This window comes from Dendrobates tinctorius, unplaced genomic scaffold (assembly GCF_039654945.1).
Source record: "Dendrobates tinctorius isolate UK_male_01 unplaced genomic scaffold, ASM3965494v1 ptg000011l, whole genome shotgun sequence".
In the NCBI taxonomy this organism is placed as follows: Eukaryota; Metazoa; Chordata; class Amphibia; order Anura; family Dendrobatidae; genus Dendrobates; species Dendrobates tinctorius.
The window spans coordinates 122,729,253-122,747,763 of NW_027361679.1; the positions used below are offsets into that span (position 1 = coordinate 122,729,253).

The following is an 18,511-nucleotide window of genomic DNA, read 5'->3' on the forward strand; positions in this document are numbered from 1 at the left end:
GCTCTGATGGAAACGCGGCCTTTCTGAAATTCCTTCATGCTGTCTCGTATCTTTGTCTGTTTTTCTGGTGGTAAGAAGGAAGTTCTGCTTCTGAAGTCCAGTAGTACTCCCCAAAATTTTTATCTTTTTTCTGGTACTAGGTCCGATTTTTCTTTGTTTATGATCCAGCACAGTAACTCTAGAACCTCTATTGTCTTCTCCTTGTGCCGCCGCAGTTCCTCTGTTAATCTCGCCACCAGGAGGAAGTCGTCTAGGAATGGAATGAGGATTATTCCCCGATTTCTTAGGAACGCCACCACTTCCGCGATTAGCTTCGTAAAGACTCGAGGTGCCGAGGCCAGACCAAACGGAAGACACTGAAATTGAGAGTGGCAGGTCCGATGCTGAAGTCTTACTGCAAACCTCAGGAATCTCTATGACACTGGGTGAATTGGTACCTGATAGTAGGCACTTTTCAGGTCCAGAGTACACATCAGGGCATTCTTGTCTATCAGATGGACTGTGGATCTGATTGACTCCATTCGGAATTTTTTGTACGTTACCCAGGCATTTAAGGGTTTCAGGTTTATAATGGTACGGGATTCTCTGGATGGCTTCACGATGGCAAATAGGGACAAATAGTGGCCCGCCCCAATTTCTGCCCGGGGAACCGGAGTTATTACACCGGAGTTTGCCAGTTCTGTCACGTCGACCCACATCTGGGAGTCGTCTTTTATTCTGCGGGGAGAAATGGACCTTTCGGGGGGGAGGGGATGAAAATTCTATTTGGTAACCCTCTGCTATTGTTCTCAGTACCCACTGATTTCTTGTGATCTGAGACCACTGGGAACTGAATTCTCTGAGTCGACCCCCTATGTTGGTATAGTCATGTTCTTCTGGATCTAGTACAAGATCCAGACGAGGGGCTCTAGATCTTCCAGCTCTAGAGTGGGTGCTACCATAGGAACCCCTCTGAGAGCTCCCCTGGCATCTATAGTACTGCTGTCTTCTATATCCCCCGGGTCTACAAAAGGGCTGGTGCCTAGGTTTCTTTTCCTCTGGGAACCCTTTCTTTACATCAGATGCTTTTTCTAATATATCGTCTAATGCTGGGCCAAAGACTTAACCCAGAGAAGGGAAGGGCACAGTGCTTGTTTTAAGAGGCTCCGTCACCCGTCTAGGTCTTTAACCAGATGGCTCTGCGTGCCGAATTTGACAAAGAGCCATTCCGGGCAGAAATTCTAACGGATTCTGTGGCTGACTTCATGATCGGAAGTGAATCTATAATTTCCTTCCTTGGGGTTTTATTAGTTAAGTGTTCCTCTAGCTGCCCCAACCATAAAAACATAGACCTTGCTACGGAAGTAGCTGCTACGTTTGTTTTAATTAAGGCTGCTGATGTTTCCCAGGCCCGCCTTAGTAGGTTATGCGCCTTCCTATCCATGGGGTCCCTCAGACTAGACACGTCCTCAAAGGGGATCGTTGTTTTCTTGGCCACTTTTGCCACAGGGGCATCAATTTTGGGAACTACCTCCCATTCTTTAATGTCCTCGGGGTCGAAGGGGAGACGTCTCTTAAAGTCCTGAGATATCACGAGACGTTCCGCCTCCTCCCATTCCTCCAGGACCATAGCTCGCACATGGTCGTTCACTGGGAATACTACTTTCCTCTGCGCCCTAAGGCCCCCGAACATCATGTCCTGTCTGGACTGAGGTTTCTGGACCTCCTCAATCTGCATTGTGTCTCTGACCACCTGTACCAGATTATCTGTATCATCTGAGGAAAAGAGCAATTTTTTTTATACATTTAGTGTGACTCCGGCCTTAGTGTCAGCCTCCAGGTGGCAGTTTGGTTCCCGTGTCCCCTCATGAAGCGACAGACAAAAACGGATGCCATACGGATTGCATACTAACCACCATACAGGTGGAAATCGTCACAATTATCTAGATGAAAATTGGATCATTTTCTTTATATGCGCATTCTGAACCTGGCATTATATAGATTGTGTTATGTAAAGACAAAAAAAAGCTGTAACAAGTTATCAAAATGTCGTATCTATCCCAAAATGGTATAAAAAAAAACGGTTTCCTCACTCTGCAAAAAATAAACTGTCACATAGACCAATCAACTGAAAAATAAAAATGTTATGGGTCTCTATTTTTTTTAACACAAACTATTGATTTTTTTTCACCACTAAAATAGTAAAACAAAAACAAAACTGGACATGTTTGGTATCACTGTAATCGTACTGATGAGGAGTGGTGTAGCAAGTTTTTTTGGGAATTGTTTTTGCGGTGTACATTGTGAGGTAAAAATTATGTCAGAATTGTGTTTTGTTTTTTTTCACAATTTCACTGCACTTGGAATTCTTTTCCTGTTTTCAAGTTCACTATGTGGTAAAAAGAACAATTCGTCCTGCAAGACACAAGCCCTAAAATGTCTATGTGGACAGAAGGTGAGGAAAAAACAAAAACCTTGTGAAGGGGGATTAAAGCCAGTCAGGATGTGAACATATTAAACCTGTCCTAACAAGACGATTCCATGATAAGCAAATGCAAAATAACGCATTAGAACATGTGTAAAAGCTGTCCTCTAAGCAGGCAAACTGACCTTGAAAGAAAGCGGCGGGACCTCCAGGGTATCCTTGTGGGGGAGGCACATCTCTTTGTGTCTGGTTCAGAATAGAAGACAGGATCTGTTCCAGTGACCTTGACCCATACTAGACAAACATAAAAGGATAGTAATGAAAACAACAAGTGCATAGCCATCAGCTAACAACTATCTCTAGATAATACCAGCACCTGGGTAAGATCAATGTCAATCTAACCTTGTTCTCAAAATTGTACTTGCTGAGATCTCTTGATTCTGTAGCTCTTCGGTCCCCATGAGTAAGTGCGCCCTGTTTATGTATACAAACATCGTCTGGTGAGGTCACCCACGTGGGAGAGAGCACATTCTATGCTGGATTAGGAGCTGTACACTCACCAGGCTTTCCAGTCTTTTAGCCACAATAGAAGCAAATCTCCTTTCTCCCGCCAGTTCAGATATGAGGAACACATACTCTGGGGCAGAGACTTGGTTAGACCTGTGTGTGCGACCTGAACAAGAAATGTATTTACAAGATATTTCTAAGGCAAAAGCTGGCAAAGTAAAGACAGGGAAAGCATTTGACAAAAGGAAAAAAAAAAAAAAAAAAAAGAAAAAGGAACTTTGGAGATTGTGGACGTACTCACCAAACTGCTGGATGGCTCGATCAGCACTCCATGGTAGTTCCAGTGTCATGTGTACTCGTCGTCGTTGGTTTTTCACCCGGCGGTCAGCTTGTAGGGAAATACCTGAACTCGATGCCTCTGATATAATCGCCACAAGCTGTTAAGTGTGAAGTAGATGGTTACAAATGGTGTATGAAAAGTAAAAAAGTGTGGGAATGAGGTAAACGTTACTAATTTTGAGTACAAATTAGCCCCTTCAAGCTCCCCAGCCTGTTTGGACCTTCATGACCAGGCCAAATTTTACAATTCTGACCACTGTCGCTTTATAATTTAGAAAATACCCAAAAGTGACACCATTCAAAATTTGTTGTACAATTTCACCTGAGTACGCAGAAACCCCATACGTTGGGGAAAACCACTGTTTAGGCCCACAGAGGGGGAAGGAGCACCTTTTGAATGCAAAATTGTCTGGAATCGAAAGCAGATCCCATGTCACGTTTGGAGAGCCCCCGATGTGCCTAAATAGTGGAAACCCCTCACAATTGACACCATTTGGGAAAATAGACACCCCCCCCAAAGAATTTATTTAGATATGTGGTGAGCACTGTGAACTCCAATTGCCTCACAGAAAATTAGAACATTGAGTCGTGAAAAAAAAAAAAAAATTCTTTTTTTTTTTTTTTTTTTTTTTTTTACACACACAAAAATTATCTTTTAGCCCCAATTATTTTACAAGGCTAACAGGAGAAAATGGAACCCAAAACTTGTTGTGCAATTTCTCACAAGTACACCGATACCTCATAGTGTTTTCCTGGTATATGAATTTTATAATGTGGTGGCACATGCGTAAATTGTGTGGAGTACATCAGGTTGCCATATGTTAGTTTGTAGATCAGGTTGCCATATGTTAGTTTGTAGATCAGGTTGCCATATGTTAGTTTGTAGATCAGGTTGCCATATGTTAGTTTGTAGATCAGGTTGCCATATGTTAGTTTGTAGATCAGGCTGCCATATGTTAGTTTGTAGATCAGGCTGCCATATGTTAGTTTGTAGATCAGGCTGCCATATGTTAGTTTGTAGATCAGGCTGCCATATGTTAGTTTGTAGATCAGGTTGCCATATGTTAGTTTGTAGATCAGGTTGCCATATGTTAGTTTGTAGATCAGGTTGCCATATGTTAGTTTGTAGATCAGGTTGCCATATGTTAGTTTGTAGATCAGGTTGCCATATGTTAGTTTGTAGATCAGGCTGCCATATGTTAGTTTGTAGATCAGGTTGCCATATGTTAGTTTGTAGATCAGGTTGCCATATGTTAGTTTGTAGATCAGGTTGCCATATGTTAGTTTGTAGATCAGGTTGCCATATGTTAGTTTGTAGATCAGGTTGCCATATGTTAGTTTGTAGATCAGGTTGCCATATGTTAGTTTGTAGATCAGGTTGCCATATGTTAGTTGTGTAGTGTACATCAGGTTGTCATAATGTTAATTATTGACATTCGGGAGTTGTAGAAATCAAAACAGAATTTAGTAGTCCATGGATGTGTGGTACAGTCTGAAGCATTCTTTATTACACAGGCCAGGTTTGTCAGGCAGGTGTCGCACTGATAAGTGGTGTCATTGCGTATCCCCTCCTGTTCAATTGGCCCTCGGATTGCTAATTACACGCCCTATATAAACCTGGCCTTGTGATTGCTGCAGTGCGAGATTATTGTGCTTCCAGGCTCCAGCCTCTAGTCAAGCGCTTCCTTCTGCTGATCCTCTGCTACCGAACTGCCTCTCCAGTGTACCGACCCGCGGCTGTCATCTGACTACATTATCTGCTTGATCCTCTGCTACCGAACTGCCTCTCCAGAGTACCGACTCCCGGCTGTCATCTGGTACGTTATCTGCCTCTGTGCCCCCTAGTGGTTGCAATACTATATAGACTCCAATTCAGTACAGACCGTGACAGAATAATCTCGCGCCAAAATGGAGTCCGACGTAACAACCTTGAGGCAGCAAGTTGCTGAACTTCATAACTTTGGTACCACCTACCAAGAAAAATTTTCTAAGTTACAAACCGTGGTATCGGGTCAACAGCAGGAAATAATTGAGTTACAAAGGCAACTCCTGGATGTGCGCAATTCAAGCTCAGACTCAAATGCACGGATGCCGCTGCCTGCCAAGTTCAGTGGGAATCGTCAGCATTATCGAGGATTCCTCAACCAATGCCGGATTTACTTCCAGATGCAACCTGCTCTTTTTACCAGTGACAGGAAAAAAGTGCTGTTCATGATTAACCTCCTGACTGATGAAGCACTTGCATGGGCCTCACCATATGTGGAAAAGAACTGTGACCTCCTCAATAACTTAGATTCCTTCATCACAGCTATGGATCAAGTTTTTGATGACCCAAATCGCTGTGCCACAGTGGAATCCGGATTGCATAATTTACGTCAAGGACAATGTTCGGTTGCTGAATACACATCAGAATTCCACCGCTGGGTGGCCAACAACACATGGAATCCAGCAGCCCAATGGAGTCAATTTCGTCGAGGATTATCAGAGCTAGTGAAGGACGAGCTTGCCAGGGTCGAAACCCCAGATCATTTGGAGGACTTTATTCAATTATGCATCCGTCGGGAGAGGTCCAGCGCCTGCGCACTGCAGAATTCTGCTCTGCCCTCAACAGGGCAGAGCAGTGCGCTTGCGCCGCAGCCATTACAGGATGGGAGAAGAGGATGTCATCGCATGAAGAAGGGAGGCGTCGGATCGGACACCCCGGTGAGTGTAATATAACGTGCTTTTCTTATCCTTCAGGTTACATCGGAGGCTTATCTACAGCATTACAGAATGCTGTAGATAAGCCCCCGATGTCTATGCCGGCAGCTGCAAGCCGAAAAAAAGGTGACAGATTCCCATTCAGGAAACTAGTGTATATACCCTGTAATATTATACTTTTCAAGAAAGGCATCCAGTCCCTTCTTAAATTTTAGTAGGGAATCACTCATTACAACATCATATGGCAGAGAGTTCCAAAGTCTCAATGCTCTTACAGTAAAGAATCCGCATCTGTGATTATGCTTAAACCTTCTTTCCTCCAGATGTAGAGGATGCCCCCTTGTCCCCGTCACAGGTCTAAGAGTAAAAAGATCATTAGAAAGGTCTCTGTATTGTCCCCGCATATATTTATACATTGTAATAAGATCACCCCGAAGCCTTCGATTTTCCAAACTAAATAACCCCAAGTGTAATAACCTGTCTTGGTATTGCAGACCCCCTAGTTCCCTAATAACCTTGGTCGCTCTTCTCTGCACCCGCTCCAGTTCAGCTATGTCTTTCTTATACACAGGAGACCAGAACTGTACACAGTATTCTAATTGGCCCTCTGATTGCTAATTACACGCCCTATATAAACATGGCCTTGTGATTGCTGCAGTGCTTGTGCTTCCAGCCTCTAGTAAAGCTCTTCCTTCTGCTATCCTCTGCTACCGAACTGCCTCTCCAGTGTATCGACCCCCGGCTGTCATCTGACTACGTTATCTGCTTGATGCTCTGCTACCGAACTGCCTCTCCAGTGTACCGACCCCCAGCTGTCATCTGGTACGTTATCTGCCTCTGTGCCCCCTAGTGGTTGCAATACTATAGACTCCAATTTAGTAAAGAGCGTGACATCCAGACTAATAAGAAATCAGACATGGAAAAAAAACTGAGAAAAAAAATTATATAAATAATTATATGCAAACACAAAATAATTAATACCATGGATCAGACAGACTCTTATTCCAATGCATATCCAAACCTTTCCTATTAAAAGTTATATCAACTACAACACAGAAGGTGTTGTGTACCTAATAGAATGTGCAACCTACAATCTGTGGGTTACACTATAGGGCAGTTGAAGAAGCGAGTGGAGAAGACATCTTTCTGATGCCACCAGTCAGACTGCACACAATATATCTGCGGTATCCAAACATTGTAAAAACACACATGGGTGTAATTTTTTAAATTAAAGACGAAGTTTTATATTTTTCTACGCTAGAGTACCTTTTTTCTTCATTCTTTGGAACTAGCACGCCCAAGCCTTGGCGGCTCTGTGTGTGGAACTCAATCTTGGAAAGAGACTGCAAATGGTGAGCTGACTTCTCCCGTTCCCCTTTTTTCATTCCTTTTTTTGTGGATTGAGGGACCTCTTACGGGAAATGTCGGCCTTGTACGATATGAGCACCTTCAGTTCCGGAAGTACTGGGGCCCATTCCTTCCTGATCTTCAAACTATAGGGCTTTGATCGCTACCTCTTGGAATTGAAGGTATGTACCGGTCTGGCCTGCACATTGTGATAGCACAAAAGCGTTGTACATCGCCATATGTACGATGTGCACGGCCAGCTTCTTGTACCATATCTATTAATTTCTCATGGCACTGTAGGGCTGGGATCAGAGAGATCAACTTCCCCCCCTCCCCCCCCCCCCCCCCATGTTCTTGTTGCACCCCAGTACACAGTCTAGTTTGGTGACCTGTGAAGAGGTACCTCGTACAGCGGTGGGAGGTGCTGCCATCACCATGTATAGTGGTCAAGAAAAGGACATGCCTCTTGTCCTTGTACTTGACCACAAGCATGTTGTCGCTACATTGGGTTCTGCTCTCACCCTTTCGGAGCAGTTGCCCAATTAGCTTCCTAGGGAGGCCTCTCTGATTTTTGTTGAAAGCACCGCAGGCTGAGGTATCTCACGCAGAAAGGGACTTGATGAGTGTAATGCTGGTATAAAAAAGTTATCTACGTAGATGTGATAACCTTGACAAAGTAGTGGGTGCACCAAATCTCACACAGTATTCCCACTCACTCCCAGGACAGGGAGTTCAATCCAGGTGTCCTTCCCTTCTTAAACCCTAAACTTGTGGGTGTACCCAGAGGTACTCTCACACAGTTTGTAGAGCCTAATTGCGTAACTGACCCTCTTACTTGGCAGGTATTGCCGGAATTTGAGCCTCCCCTTGAAATGGATTAGGGACTCATTCATGCAGATGTCCCTTTGGGGCACATGCACCTCAGCAAACATGATGAAGTGATCAATGACAGCCCGAACTTCAAATATTTGTGGACGGCCTCAAATTGTTTATGGGTCATGGCCATGCGGAACACTGGAGAGCTATACAAAAAAATCAACACTCCACTATTGCCGAAGCTTTGGCTTCTTCACTATCCCCATGTGAAGGACCAGGCCCCAAAACGTCATCATGTCTACTGCGTCTACAGGGATTTAGTTAGAAAATGATGAAGGGCGGTTTTGTGCCAAAAATTGCTGGGCGTACAAATTTGTTTGAGCCATCATGTGGTTTACAAAATCCTCAGAGAAAAAGACTTTGAAAAAGTCCATTTCTGTGAGGCCGGTGGTGTCAAATTGAAGTCCTGATTGCCCAACAAAATCAGGACTCAATGGCTCATAATCTTCATGGGGGTGAAGTCCATACAGGGTCAGCAACGGTGGTCACTGCTTCAGTTTCATCCCTGGGGCGTCTGTGTGGCGATTCACTATCACTTGAGGAAGAGGAGGAAGATGAAAAATAAAGGAAGGCGGGATCTTCTCCTTTTCTCCCTCACGGTCAGTGTCGGAGGCAAGGAAAGAGGATGCCTCATCCACTGAATACAGTTTTTGGAACGAGCGAGACATTTTTTCCACGTATGCGGTGTTTGTGTGCGCACCAGTTGTGTGTGTGTGTGTGTGTGTGTGTGTGTGTGTGTGTGTGTGTGTGTGTGTGTGTGTGTGAGAGATCTTGGTGTAAATTTATTTCGAATAGACATAGGAAGCATGCATAATGTGATTCTTTCCCCCCCCCCCCCCCCGAGCTGACACCAACTCAATTCAGTAGAACATCTTCTAGTAGATGACAATTATTACAGTATATTTTACTGTCCCTAATCTAACTTATTTTTTGGTGGTGCAAAAAGGGGGTAAAAAAAAGTCCTTGCCAAAAATGAGCACGTGTGCTAATCAGTAGTGTACGTCAGCAGCTTGGCAGCCGTAGCATGCACACACTGAGTGGTGCAAAGTTGAGACACAAAAAATAGTGAAAAAAAAATGTGGAAAACAGCGAACACAAGTGCAGGTCAGTGATTCGAGTCGCTGATTAGCACTCGGCGCACAGAGGTAGTGCAAGGGGGGGGGGGGAGGGGACAGACAAAACAAAAGTCCTGGAAAACAAGGAGAATGGATGTTTATCAGTGATCTGCATCACTGATCGATGCTCGGTGGCTGCAGAACGCAAAAACAAAAAAAAACCTGCGAAAAATTGAACGATCAGCACTCAAGTACTGATCAGTGCTCAAGTACTGATCAGTGCTTGGTGGCAGAAGGGGGGGGCAAGTGGGAGAGGGGGATTAGGAAAGATTAGGCAAGGATTGAGGAGGGATCAAGAACTCTTCTCTATTCAGCAGTAGCAGCAGGAGCTCGAGCACAGACAGGAAGGAGAATTGTGATGTCACAGGCTTCTGTGGCACCACAAGGTCCCACACGGCACACTGAGTGAACACCCTGTATTTCCTCATTCTAGCTGTGGATTTGTGCAAACCAGTGATTAAGAAAAAATAAGTGTAATCATAGCCATTATCCCAAAGGAAGTGAATAGTGCACATTGACAAGTACTTGTGAAAAATAGACCATAAATAAGGAGTAAATACCTGTAAATTTGATACCAAAGGAGCGAATTACGTGAGGCTGGATAAAAGTGGCATCCCCTCTACCCTGATGCGCGTTTCGCCACTTGCTTCTTCCGGGGGCGTGAAGTATATTTTTGGTCTATTTTTCATGAGCACTTATGCATTGCCAATATGGGCTATTCACATTTTGGGAACGTGGCTATGATGACATTTATTTTTTCTTACCGTTTGATTACTCATGTTAGGACTATCGTTATACTAAGATGTAGTTTGGCCATCTAATAGGACAAATTCTACTCTACCATATTTACCCTGTTTTTAAATTCACCCAGGAGCAGTCTTTTGGTGTCAGTCTACACTGCCATATTGGGAGTTTTCTTCAACTTTTGATGTTGATATATAATATATCTCTGTAGAGGTTCATCATTTGGGCTACTTAGCATTTCACCTTAAGTAATTAGCAGGATATACTATTAATATATGCCATTTTTTTCTTTATTACAAAACTAAGTATTTTCCTGTCTAGTATGTTATTCTCCTGTTTATATAGCATGTATCAGTTTGGATACTGTGGTGCCCCCTGACTGGGGACTCTGTTATAATATTGAAATCTACTTTTTAATAAAGATTCATTGGTTTTTAATCTGGTGGTTCTCTTCTTTACTATGGAAATTGATTTTTTGCCACAGTATGTGTTTTCAGTATTGCAGCCCTATCTGCCTGCGAGATGGAAGATGAAGCTGAGAGGAACCTGTTGTGTCAGTTATAACCACACACAGCTCTGCAGTGAGATCACGAGAGCAGAGAGCGGCAATTACACATCACAATGGTAATCCCCCCCATCATGTAAAATAAGGTCTGGAGGCAGAGTAATCCTCCAGGCACCATCCTTCCCAGGGCCTGAAAGGGGTCATTCACATAGTAATAAAAGATGACTTATCTACAACAAGGCATCTGATATGAAGCATACAGGTATCACTCTCCTCAGCAGCCCATAACCTGTATGCCCATATTAATACTTGAGAGGTCAAATATGGTGACAAATTACCTTTAAGCCATGATATTGCTAATCAGTAGAGTAAATATACTCTTGCAACTAATTGAAAATGCTGCATTGCATTGGATTTGTGGTGGAAAAATCCACTATAAGTGGACGTGATAAATGATTGTACAGATACCTTCATAAGGCTAAAATTATATCCCTGTCACACAATAGGATGAGCTTTGAAATATCGATGGCATGAAAGTAATTCCCCCTGGCTCAAAAGTCAAACAGTTGAAAATTTCCTCAAATAACAAGCAACCCATTAGCAGTGTAGATATCCATGGAACAAAAAGGAGATTTTTGTGTACTCACCGTAAAATCTCTTTCTCTTAGCCTTTAATTGGGGGACACAGAACCGTGGTGTTATGCTGCTGTCCACTAGGAGGCGACACTATGCATAATCTGAAAAAGATTAACTTTGGCTCCTCCTCTGCAGTATACACCCCTGGACGGCGTCAGCCTTCTCCAGTTTTGTGCAAAAGCATTAGGAGGAATATACCAGAAACATAACCATGCCTGTAAAAAAAAAGGCTACTATAAACAGGCTCAAACAACAATATGAGAACCCAACCGTAACAACGGCCCGCAAGGGCTACAGGGTGGGAGCTGTGTCCCCCAATTAAAGGCTAAGAGAAAGAGATTTTACGGTGAGTACACAAAAATCTCCTTTACTCTGTCGCCTTATTGGGGGACACAGAACCGTGGGACGTCCTAAAGCAGTCCCTGGGTGGGAAGCAGTGGACGAATATTGTGCCGACAGTCCCCTAGACTTGGAGTACTGCCGCCTGCAGGACCCGTCTACCCAGGCTCGCATCCGCTGAGGACTGGGTATGCACTCTGTAGTGTTTTGTAAATGTGTGCAGGTTAGTCCAAGTGGCTGCCTTACACACTTGATGTGCTGAGGATTGATGCCGAATGGCCCAAGAGGCCCCTACCGCCCGCGTAGAGTGTGCCGTGATACCGGCCGGAAGAGGAGAATTGTTGAGGCGGTAAGCCTCTTGAATGGTGGACTTGATCCACCTAGCAAGGGTGGCTTTGGAAGCCAGTAGGCCCTTGCGAACGCCTTCTGGAAGAAGGAAAAGTGAATCAGACTTCCGTAAAGGAGCAGTCCTAGACACGTAAACACGCAATGCCCTGACAAGGTCAAGCGTATGCAGAGCCTTCTCTACCCTATGAACGGGAGCCGGGCAAAGAGACGGTAGTGATATTTCCTCATTGAGGTGGAAGCTGGACCCGACCTTCGGAAGGAAGGATGGTACTGTACGGAGAACCACCTTGTCCTGATGAAAAACCAGGAAGGGTTGTCTGCAGGAAAGAGCTGAAAGTTCAGACACCCTGCGTAGCGAGGTGATTGCCACCAGGAAAACCACTTTCTGCGATAGAAAGCGGAGTGAGACCACCCTAAGGGGTTCAAAAGGAGGTGACTGTAGTGCTGTCAAGACCAGGTTGAGGTCCCACGTCTCCAACGGACGTTTGTAGGGGGGAACCAATCGGGAAACCCCTTGGAGAAAAGTCTACACTTGCGGCTTGTTAGCAATACGCCTCTGAAAGAGCACTGAAAGCGCTGAGACCTGGCTCTTCAGCGAGCCCAGGGATAGCCCGGCGTCCAGGCCTGACTGAAGGAACCCGAGGGCCTTTGGAAGAGAATAGGGAAGTGGAATCTGCCCACGAGAGTCGCACCATGTGAAGAAAAACCTTCCAGGTACGATAGTAAATCCTGGCTGAAGTTGGCTTTCGAGCCCTGATCATGGTTTTAACAACGTCCGGTGAAAAACCTGCTTGGGTCAAAACCCAGGTCTCAATGGCCACTCCGTCAAATTGAGAGCCCCTGAGTTCTGGTGGAAGAACGGGCCTTGTGACAGGAGGTCGGGACGTGTGGGGAGACGCCAGGGAGCGTCTGCTGTGAGTTGCACGACGTCGGCGTACCATGTACGCCTGGGCCAGTCTGGAGCGATCAGAATGGTGGGAACACCCTCTTGTTTGATCTTCCTCAGGACTCTGGAGACCAGGGGGAGGGGTGGAAAAATGTACAGAAGCTGGAACTGGGTCCAGTCCTGAACCAGGGCATCTGCTCCGAGCGATCGCGAATCGCGCGTCCTGGCCATGAAATTGGGAACCTTGGCATTGAGATGGGATGCCATCAGATCCACGTCCGGGGTCCCCCCAACGATGACAGATCTGACCGAAAACTTCGGGATGGAGAGACCATTCCCCCGAGTCCATTCCTTGTCGGCTGAGATAGTCGGCTTCCCAGTTGTCCACGCCCGGAATGTGGACCGCGGAGAGTACCGACCTTGCATCCTCCGCCCACTGTAGGATACGCTTTACTTCGGTCATCGCCTGGATGCTGCGGGTGCCGCCTTGATGGTTCACGTATGCCACTGCCGTGGCATTGTCCGACTGTACTCTGATATGAAAGTCTGCCAGCAAGTGATGGAAGGCTTGCAACGCCAGGAAGATGGCCCGAATTTCCAGGATGTTGATGGGCATGGTCGATTCCCTTGGTGACCACCTGCCTTGCGCTCTGTGATGTAGGTGCACCGCGCCCCAACCCATAAGGCTTGCGTCGGTGGTCAAAACCTTCCATTGACCGGAAAGGATTTTCCCCTTGCAAGCGAGGTTGGCTTGAGCCACCCGTGCAGGGACCTCCTGATGTTTGCTGATAACCGGAACTCCCTGTCGAGGGAGAACGGATTCCTGTCCCAGGACTTGAGGATGGCCAGTTGAAGGGGTCTGAGGTGAAACTGGGCAAATGGTACCGCCTCCATTGCTGCTGCCATCCTGCCAAGTACTCTCATGGTATACCGGAGAGATCTGGGGGACTTGCGGAGGAGTGTGTGAACTCCCAGACGGAGAGCCAGTGCCTTGTCCCTGGGGAGGATCACCAGACCCTTGGAGGTGTCGAATAGCATCCCCAGGAAGGTCAGAGACTGACTCGGGGTAATCGAGGACTTCTGTAAATTGACTAACCATCCCAGGCGCGTCAGAGTGTCGATCGTGATCGAGACGTTGACCTCGCCGTCCTTGAGGGTGGAGGCCTTGATGAGAAGGTCGTCCAGGTATGGAACGACTACTATGCCTCTGGAGTGCAGAACATCCATGGTAGCTGCCATGACCTTTGTAAATGTTCTGGGGGCCGTGGCCAGACCGAACAGGAGGGACGCAAACTGATAATGGTCTTGGTTGATTGCGAATCTGAGAAACCTCTGATGGGAGGGAGCAATTGGTATATGCAGGTATGCGTCCTGTATGTCTATGGAGGCAAGATATTCTCCTTTTTCCATAGACGCAACGATTGACCGGAGGGATTCCATGCGGAAGTGACGAACTCGAACGTACTTGTTGAGTTGCTTGAGGTCTAGTATGGGTCGGACGCTGCCTCCCTTCTTGGGCACCACGAACAGGTTGGAGTAGAACCCTCGGAAGCGCTCTTCTGCTGGGACTGGCACTATGACTCCTGCTCGCAGGAGGGAAGAAACCGCTTGACGGAAGGCCTGAGCTTTGAGCGGGGATTTTGGAGGGACAGATGGAAAAAAACCTGTGCGGTGGGCTGGTAGTAAACTCGATTTTGTATCCTGAAGACACTATTTCCTTGACCCACTTGTCTTCTGTAATAGGCAGCCAGACCTGCTGAAAGAGTAGCAGTCGTCCGCCAACAAGTGGGGTGTCTTCGAGAGGGCATGAGTCAGGACGAGGGAAAAGTCTGAGGTTTTCCTCCTTTAGGTTTTGCCTGGCTTGCCTTTGATTGCCAGTTCCTGTCCGGCCTCTGTGCCGCCGTGTGTTGTCCCTGCGGGGGGAACGATTACGGTTTTGTGCTGGGCGTGAGACGGACCAGCCCGAAGAATTCCGAAAGGATCGGAAACGAGATTGATTACGCCTTTTAAACGTGCGTTTTGGTCTTAGTTGAGGGAGGGAAGTACTTTTGCCCCCGGTAGCATTGGATATCATTGTATCCAGCTTTTCACCGAAAAGACGGCCACTGAAGTACGGGAGATTTGTTAGGGACTTTTTTGAGGCCGCATCCGCTTTCCATTCTCTTAGCCAGAGAATACGCCGGATTGTAATGGCGTTTGATGCTATTCCCGCTATTCCTCTTGCAGAGTCCAACGCTGCAAGGACCATGTAATCTGCCACCACTGCAATTTGCACCGCCTGGTCCGCCATCTGAGGATTTGAAGCTTGAAGGCCCTTTTGCAATAGAGCAGCCCAAGCCATGATGGCCTTGGCTGCCCAGACTAAAGCAAATGCGGGAGCCAAAGAGGCACCTGCCGCTTCAAAGATTGAACGAGCCATGCGTTCGACTTGTCTGTCTGCTGTGTCCTTGAGGGTTGATCTGTCCGGCAGCGAGAGAAGCGTTTGTGCTGCCAGCCCAGAGACTGGAGGGTCCACTTCAGGCGGATCTGTCCAATCCTTGGTGTCTTTCTGTGGAAAGGGGTATTTTGCTTCCAAATACTTGCGATTGGCGAATTTTTTCTCAGGCTGCGAAAAATGCTTAGAAAGGATTTTTTGGAATTCCGGGTGATTAGGGAAGACCTTCGATGGTTTCTGAACACTTTCAAAGGAAATGTTGTGTTCTGGTGCTTCCGGGGTTGGATCTGAAATGTCCAGCACCCGAAGGATGGAAGAGACGATATCCTCAACTATCGCAGTATTGCTAGGGGGACTAGGGAGCAAAGCGTTCTCTGTTTCGTTATCTGAATTGGAGTCACATATGCCCTCTGAGTCCTGCGCATCGCTAAGGAGCTCCCTAGCGGGCGAACTAGAGCGGAGGTTTCCCGTAGTCTGGGATCATTGTGGAGATCCGCATTGTCCTTCTCTATCAGGGGACGGCCTCGGTGACCTGAGGCCACTGTGTCTTTCCCTGGAGGGGGAAGACCTATTGCTATGTGAGGACACAGCTGAACGCGACCTGTGGGTCCGCTTACGCCTCGAACTGTCGGAAGCGCCCTGATCATGAGACCGGACGTCCCTTTGCTGGGTAACGTTCATAGCCGAGACATGACCCTGCAGAGCCTGCAGTAATGTGGAGGTCAGGTTATCTATAGACTGTGTCATAGACTGCGACATCTGAGTTGCCCATTCCAGCGCAGTAGCGGTCGCAGAAGCGTTGGTAGGGACTTCTTGGGGTTCTGCTCCGTTTTTTTTTTTTTTTGGGTACAGTCCCGGCAGTGCGGATACGTGCTGCCGCTGGGGAGAGTGCAGAATGCATAAAAGCAGTCTTGCCTGGTTCTTTTCTTTGAGCCCGACATAGTACCTAGGCTGATTAATAGAGACCCTACAGGGGTATCTACGCAGAGGAAAAAGGAGTAGGAGAGCGCTATAGGTTATAGGAATTCACAGCTGAGTACCAAGGACCCAGCTGTGATCTTACCCCACCGGTGCTCCCCTTAGGTCCAGCGCTGATAATCCCCATGTCCTGTGCCCCCCGGAGACTCTGTGCTGCCTTCCTCCAGGTGCAGCAAGATGGCCACCGGATTCTGAGGTGGAGAGGGAAGGGGGCGGAGAGCTGGAAAAGGGAGCGCTGGGCCATGTAAAAGCGCGCCCTTCCTGCCTCGATCCGCCCCTTCTATGACACTGCAGTGTCATTTTCGTCATCCGGGGGGGGAGTGCCAGGGGCGGGCCGGGGGGCGGGGAAAAGGCGGCGGCTTCGGCTAGGCCGAAGCCGCGGTCTAAATTAGAGGCCTGATGCCCAGGAGGGCTCCAGAGCGGCGCGGTAGTCCGGGAGGGGGTCGGATTTGCACCGGACCCCCCCAGAATGGGCGACTGGCTAGCGGTGGGGGCAGCAGTGCTAGCGGTTCCTGTGTGGGGGGTCCCTGGAGCGCCATGGAGCCACTGCTGCTGCAGAGGCAGGGGCGCAGAAAGCCCTGTCTCTGCTGTGCCACGTCTGCCTGCACCCTCCCCCGGCCCCAGCAGGATCCCACAGCTGGGCTGGGGTCCCTGGTGCAGAATGCTGTCTGTACTCCGACCCTACCTGCAGCGTCTCAACCTAATGCCCCCTGCGTGGGATTAGGGAGGGTGCGTCTGTCACCGTCAGGGGGTCTTCATCCTTGCCTCAACCTCAACCCAGACCCTGAAGGGGGTTGGGGAAGGAGGGGGGGGTCTCAACTTCGGACCAGTACCCGAGGGACTGGGGAAGGAGCGACATGGGGGACCGCCATCTCTACTTCAACTGGGCACCCCTAAAAAGGGGGCCAAGGAAGGAGCCATGCCGGGAGTCTCGCTGGAGACCCACTTTTCTTCATCTGTTCCGACGAAAGGAAAAAAAGAAAAAAAGGTGTGCCTCCTTGCGACACTAAGCAAAAACTGGAGAAGGCTGACGCCGTCCAGGGGTGTATACTGCAGAGGAGGAGCCAAAGTTAATCTTTTTCAGATTATGCATAGTGTCGCCTCCTAGTGGACAGCAGCATAACACCACGGTTCTGTGTCCCCCAATAAGGCGACAGAGTAAATGCAAATTCTGATAATAACAGGATCTCAATACGCACACCTAGGTAGGTGATCAGGGAAAGAAGCAGTCCTTCTAACATCATTGAGTAAAGCAAAATGTGATAGTACTTTCTTACAATCTCTTACACAATTTCTACAACTATAATTCACTACTATGAGCTCACCTTGGTGCCATTCATAAAACGTTCCTTCTCCCGCAAGTTCACATTATCTATTGATAGGTTCTGCTCGGCTCGGGATTCAAACCCCACGCCCTCAAGGCGTCGAACCACTCGCCCTTTTCTACCCGTCATCTATTGACAAGAAACTGTTACAAAAACTGGACACAATAAAATCTATGTCAATAGCAAAATGTAGGTTACATACTTCTGCCACTTTGTCTGGACCCCCTAGTTGATCTATAAGTACATCCAATGTATTAAGAGGTAACACTTTCCCTAAATCTTCAACCTTGGCTAACAAATCCATCTTCATTTGTTCCACGTGTTCGGGGCCTAGGACCATGACAAAATGGATAATTGGATTTTGCAGACTATTTTACAACCAAAGCTCTAATTTGTGACATTCCCTAACCCTAAATAACTGCTTACCACGGTCAGGCACTGTGTGTCCATTAAATGTGTGATCGACAAATATGACATCATCATTGTCCTGTAAGGACTCAGGAGAAGAATTGAAGTCACTGTCCAGCGCGCCGTCGGAATCCGAGCTACTCTCTTCACTGTTACGGACTATTCCCAGAAAATCCCCACGGGATATCTTTCCACTGCGTGGCTTTGCACGTTCTGTGAAACGTAATAAATGGTGCAGTATAGTACAGAGGTTTGATAGGTCAATAATTACAAAAACAACTCAGCATTAAGGGTGAAATTGATTAAATGAGGTCAGAATTTGGAAGTAAAACACGTTATTAAGTGGACATATATTGCACAACTCAGAAGTTGCACAAAAATACTGCGAAATTTGGGGTTTACCCCAGTCTTGACCAGCTACATCAATATGGTGTAGCATGGGTGGGACAAAATGTGGTAACACCTGCCTTTCAATTTCGTAAAATGTTAAGCAACTTTAGTGATGTACCTTAATTCAGAAATGTACTCTTCTAATACCAGACTCAATGGTTCACAAATACACCTAATTTGTTGAGCAGCATGGGTCACTAATGAATCAGGTGCACTGTACTCTAGCAATC

The 18,511-nt window shown here is 47.0% G+C and overlaps 1 protein-coding gene across 1 annotated transcript in view; it reads right to left on the reverse strand.

The window, feature by feature from the left end:
• The window catches only part of SBNO2 (strawberry notch homolog 2), a 161,058-nt gene that overhangs the window by 61,275 nt on the left and 81,272 nt on the right, over positions 1–18,511 (reverse strand). Inside the window, exons 18-24 of the mRNA XM_073547184.1 lie at positions 17,910–18,104; positions 17,686–17,813; positions 17,484–17,612; positions 3,213–3,348; positions 2,965–3,077; positions 2,807–2,878; positions 2,590–2,698 (exon numbers count right to left, since the gene is read on the reverse strand). Of these exons, the coding sequence (XP_073403285.1) occupies positions 2,590–2,698; positions 2,807–2,878; positions 2,965–3,077; positions 3,213–3,348; positions 17,484–17,612; positions 17,686–17,813; positions 17,910–18,104 (882 nt within the window). The remainder of the gene's footprint in view (positions 1–2,589; positions 2,699–2,806; positions 2,879–2,964; positions 3,078–3,212; positions 3,349–17,483; positions 17,613–17,685; positions 17,814–17,909; positions 18,105–18,511) is intronic.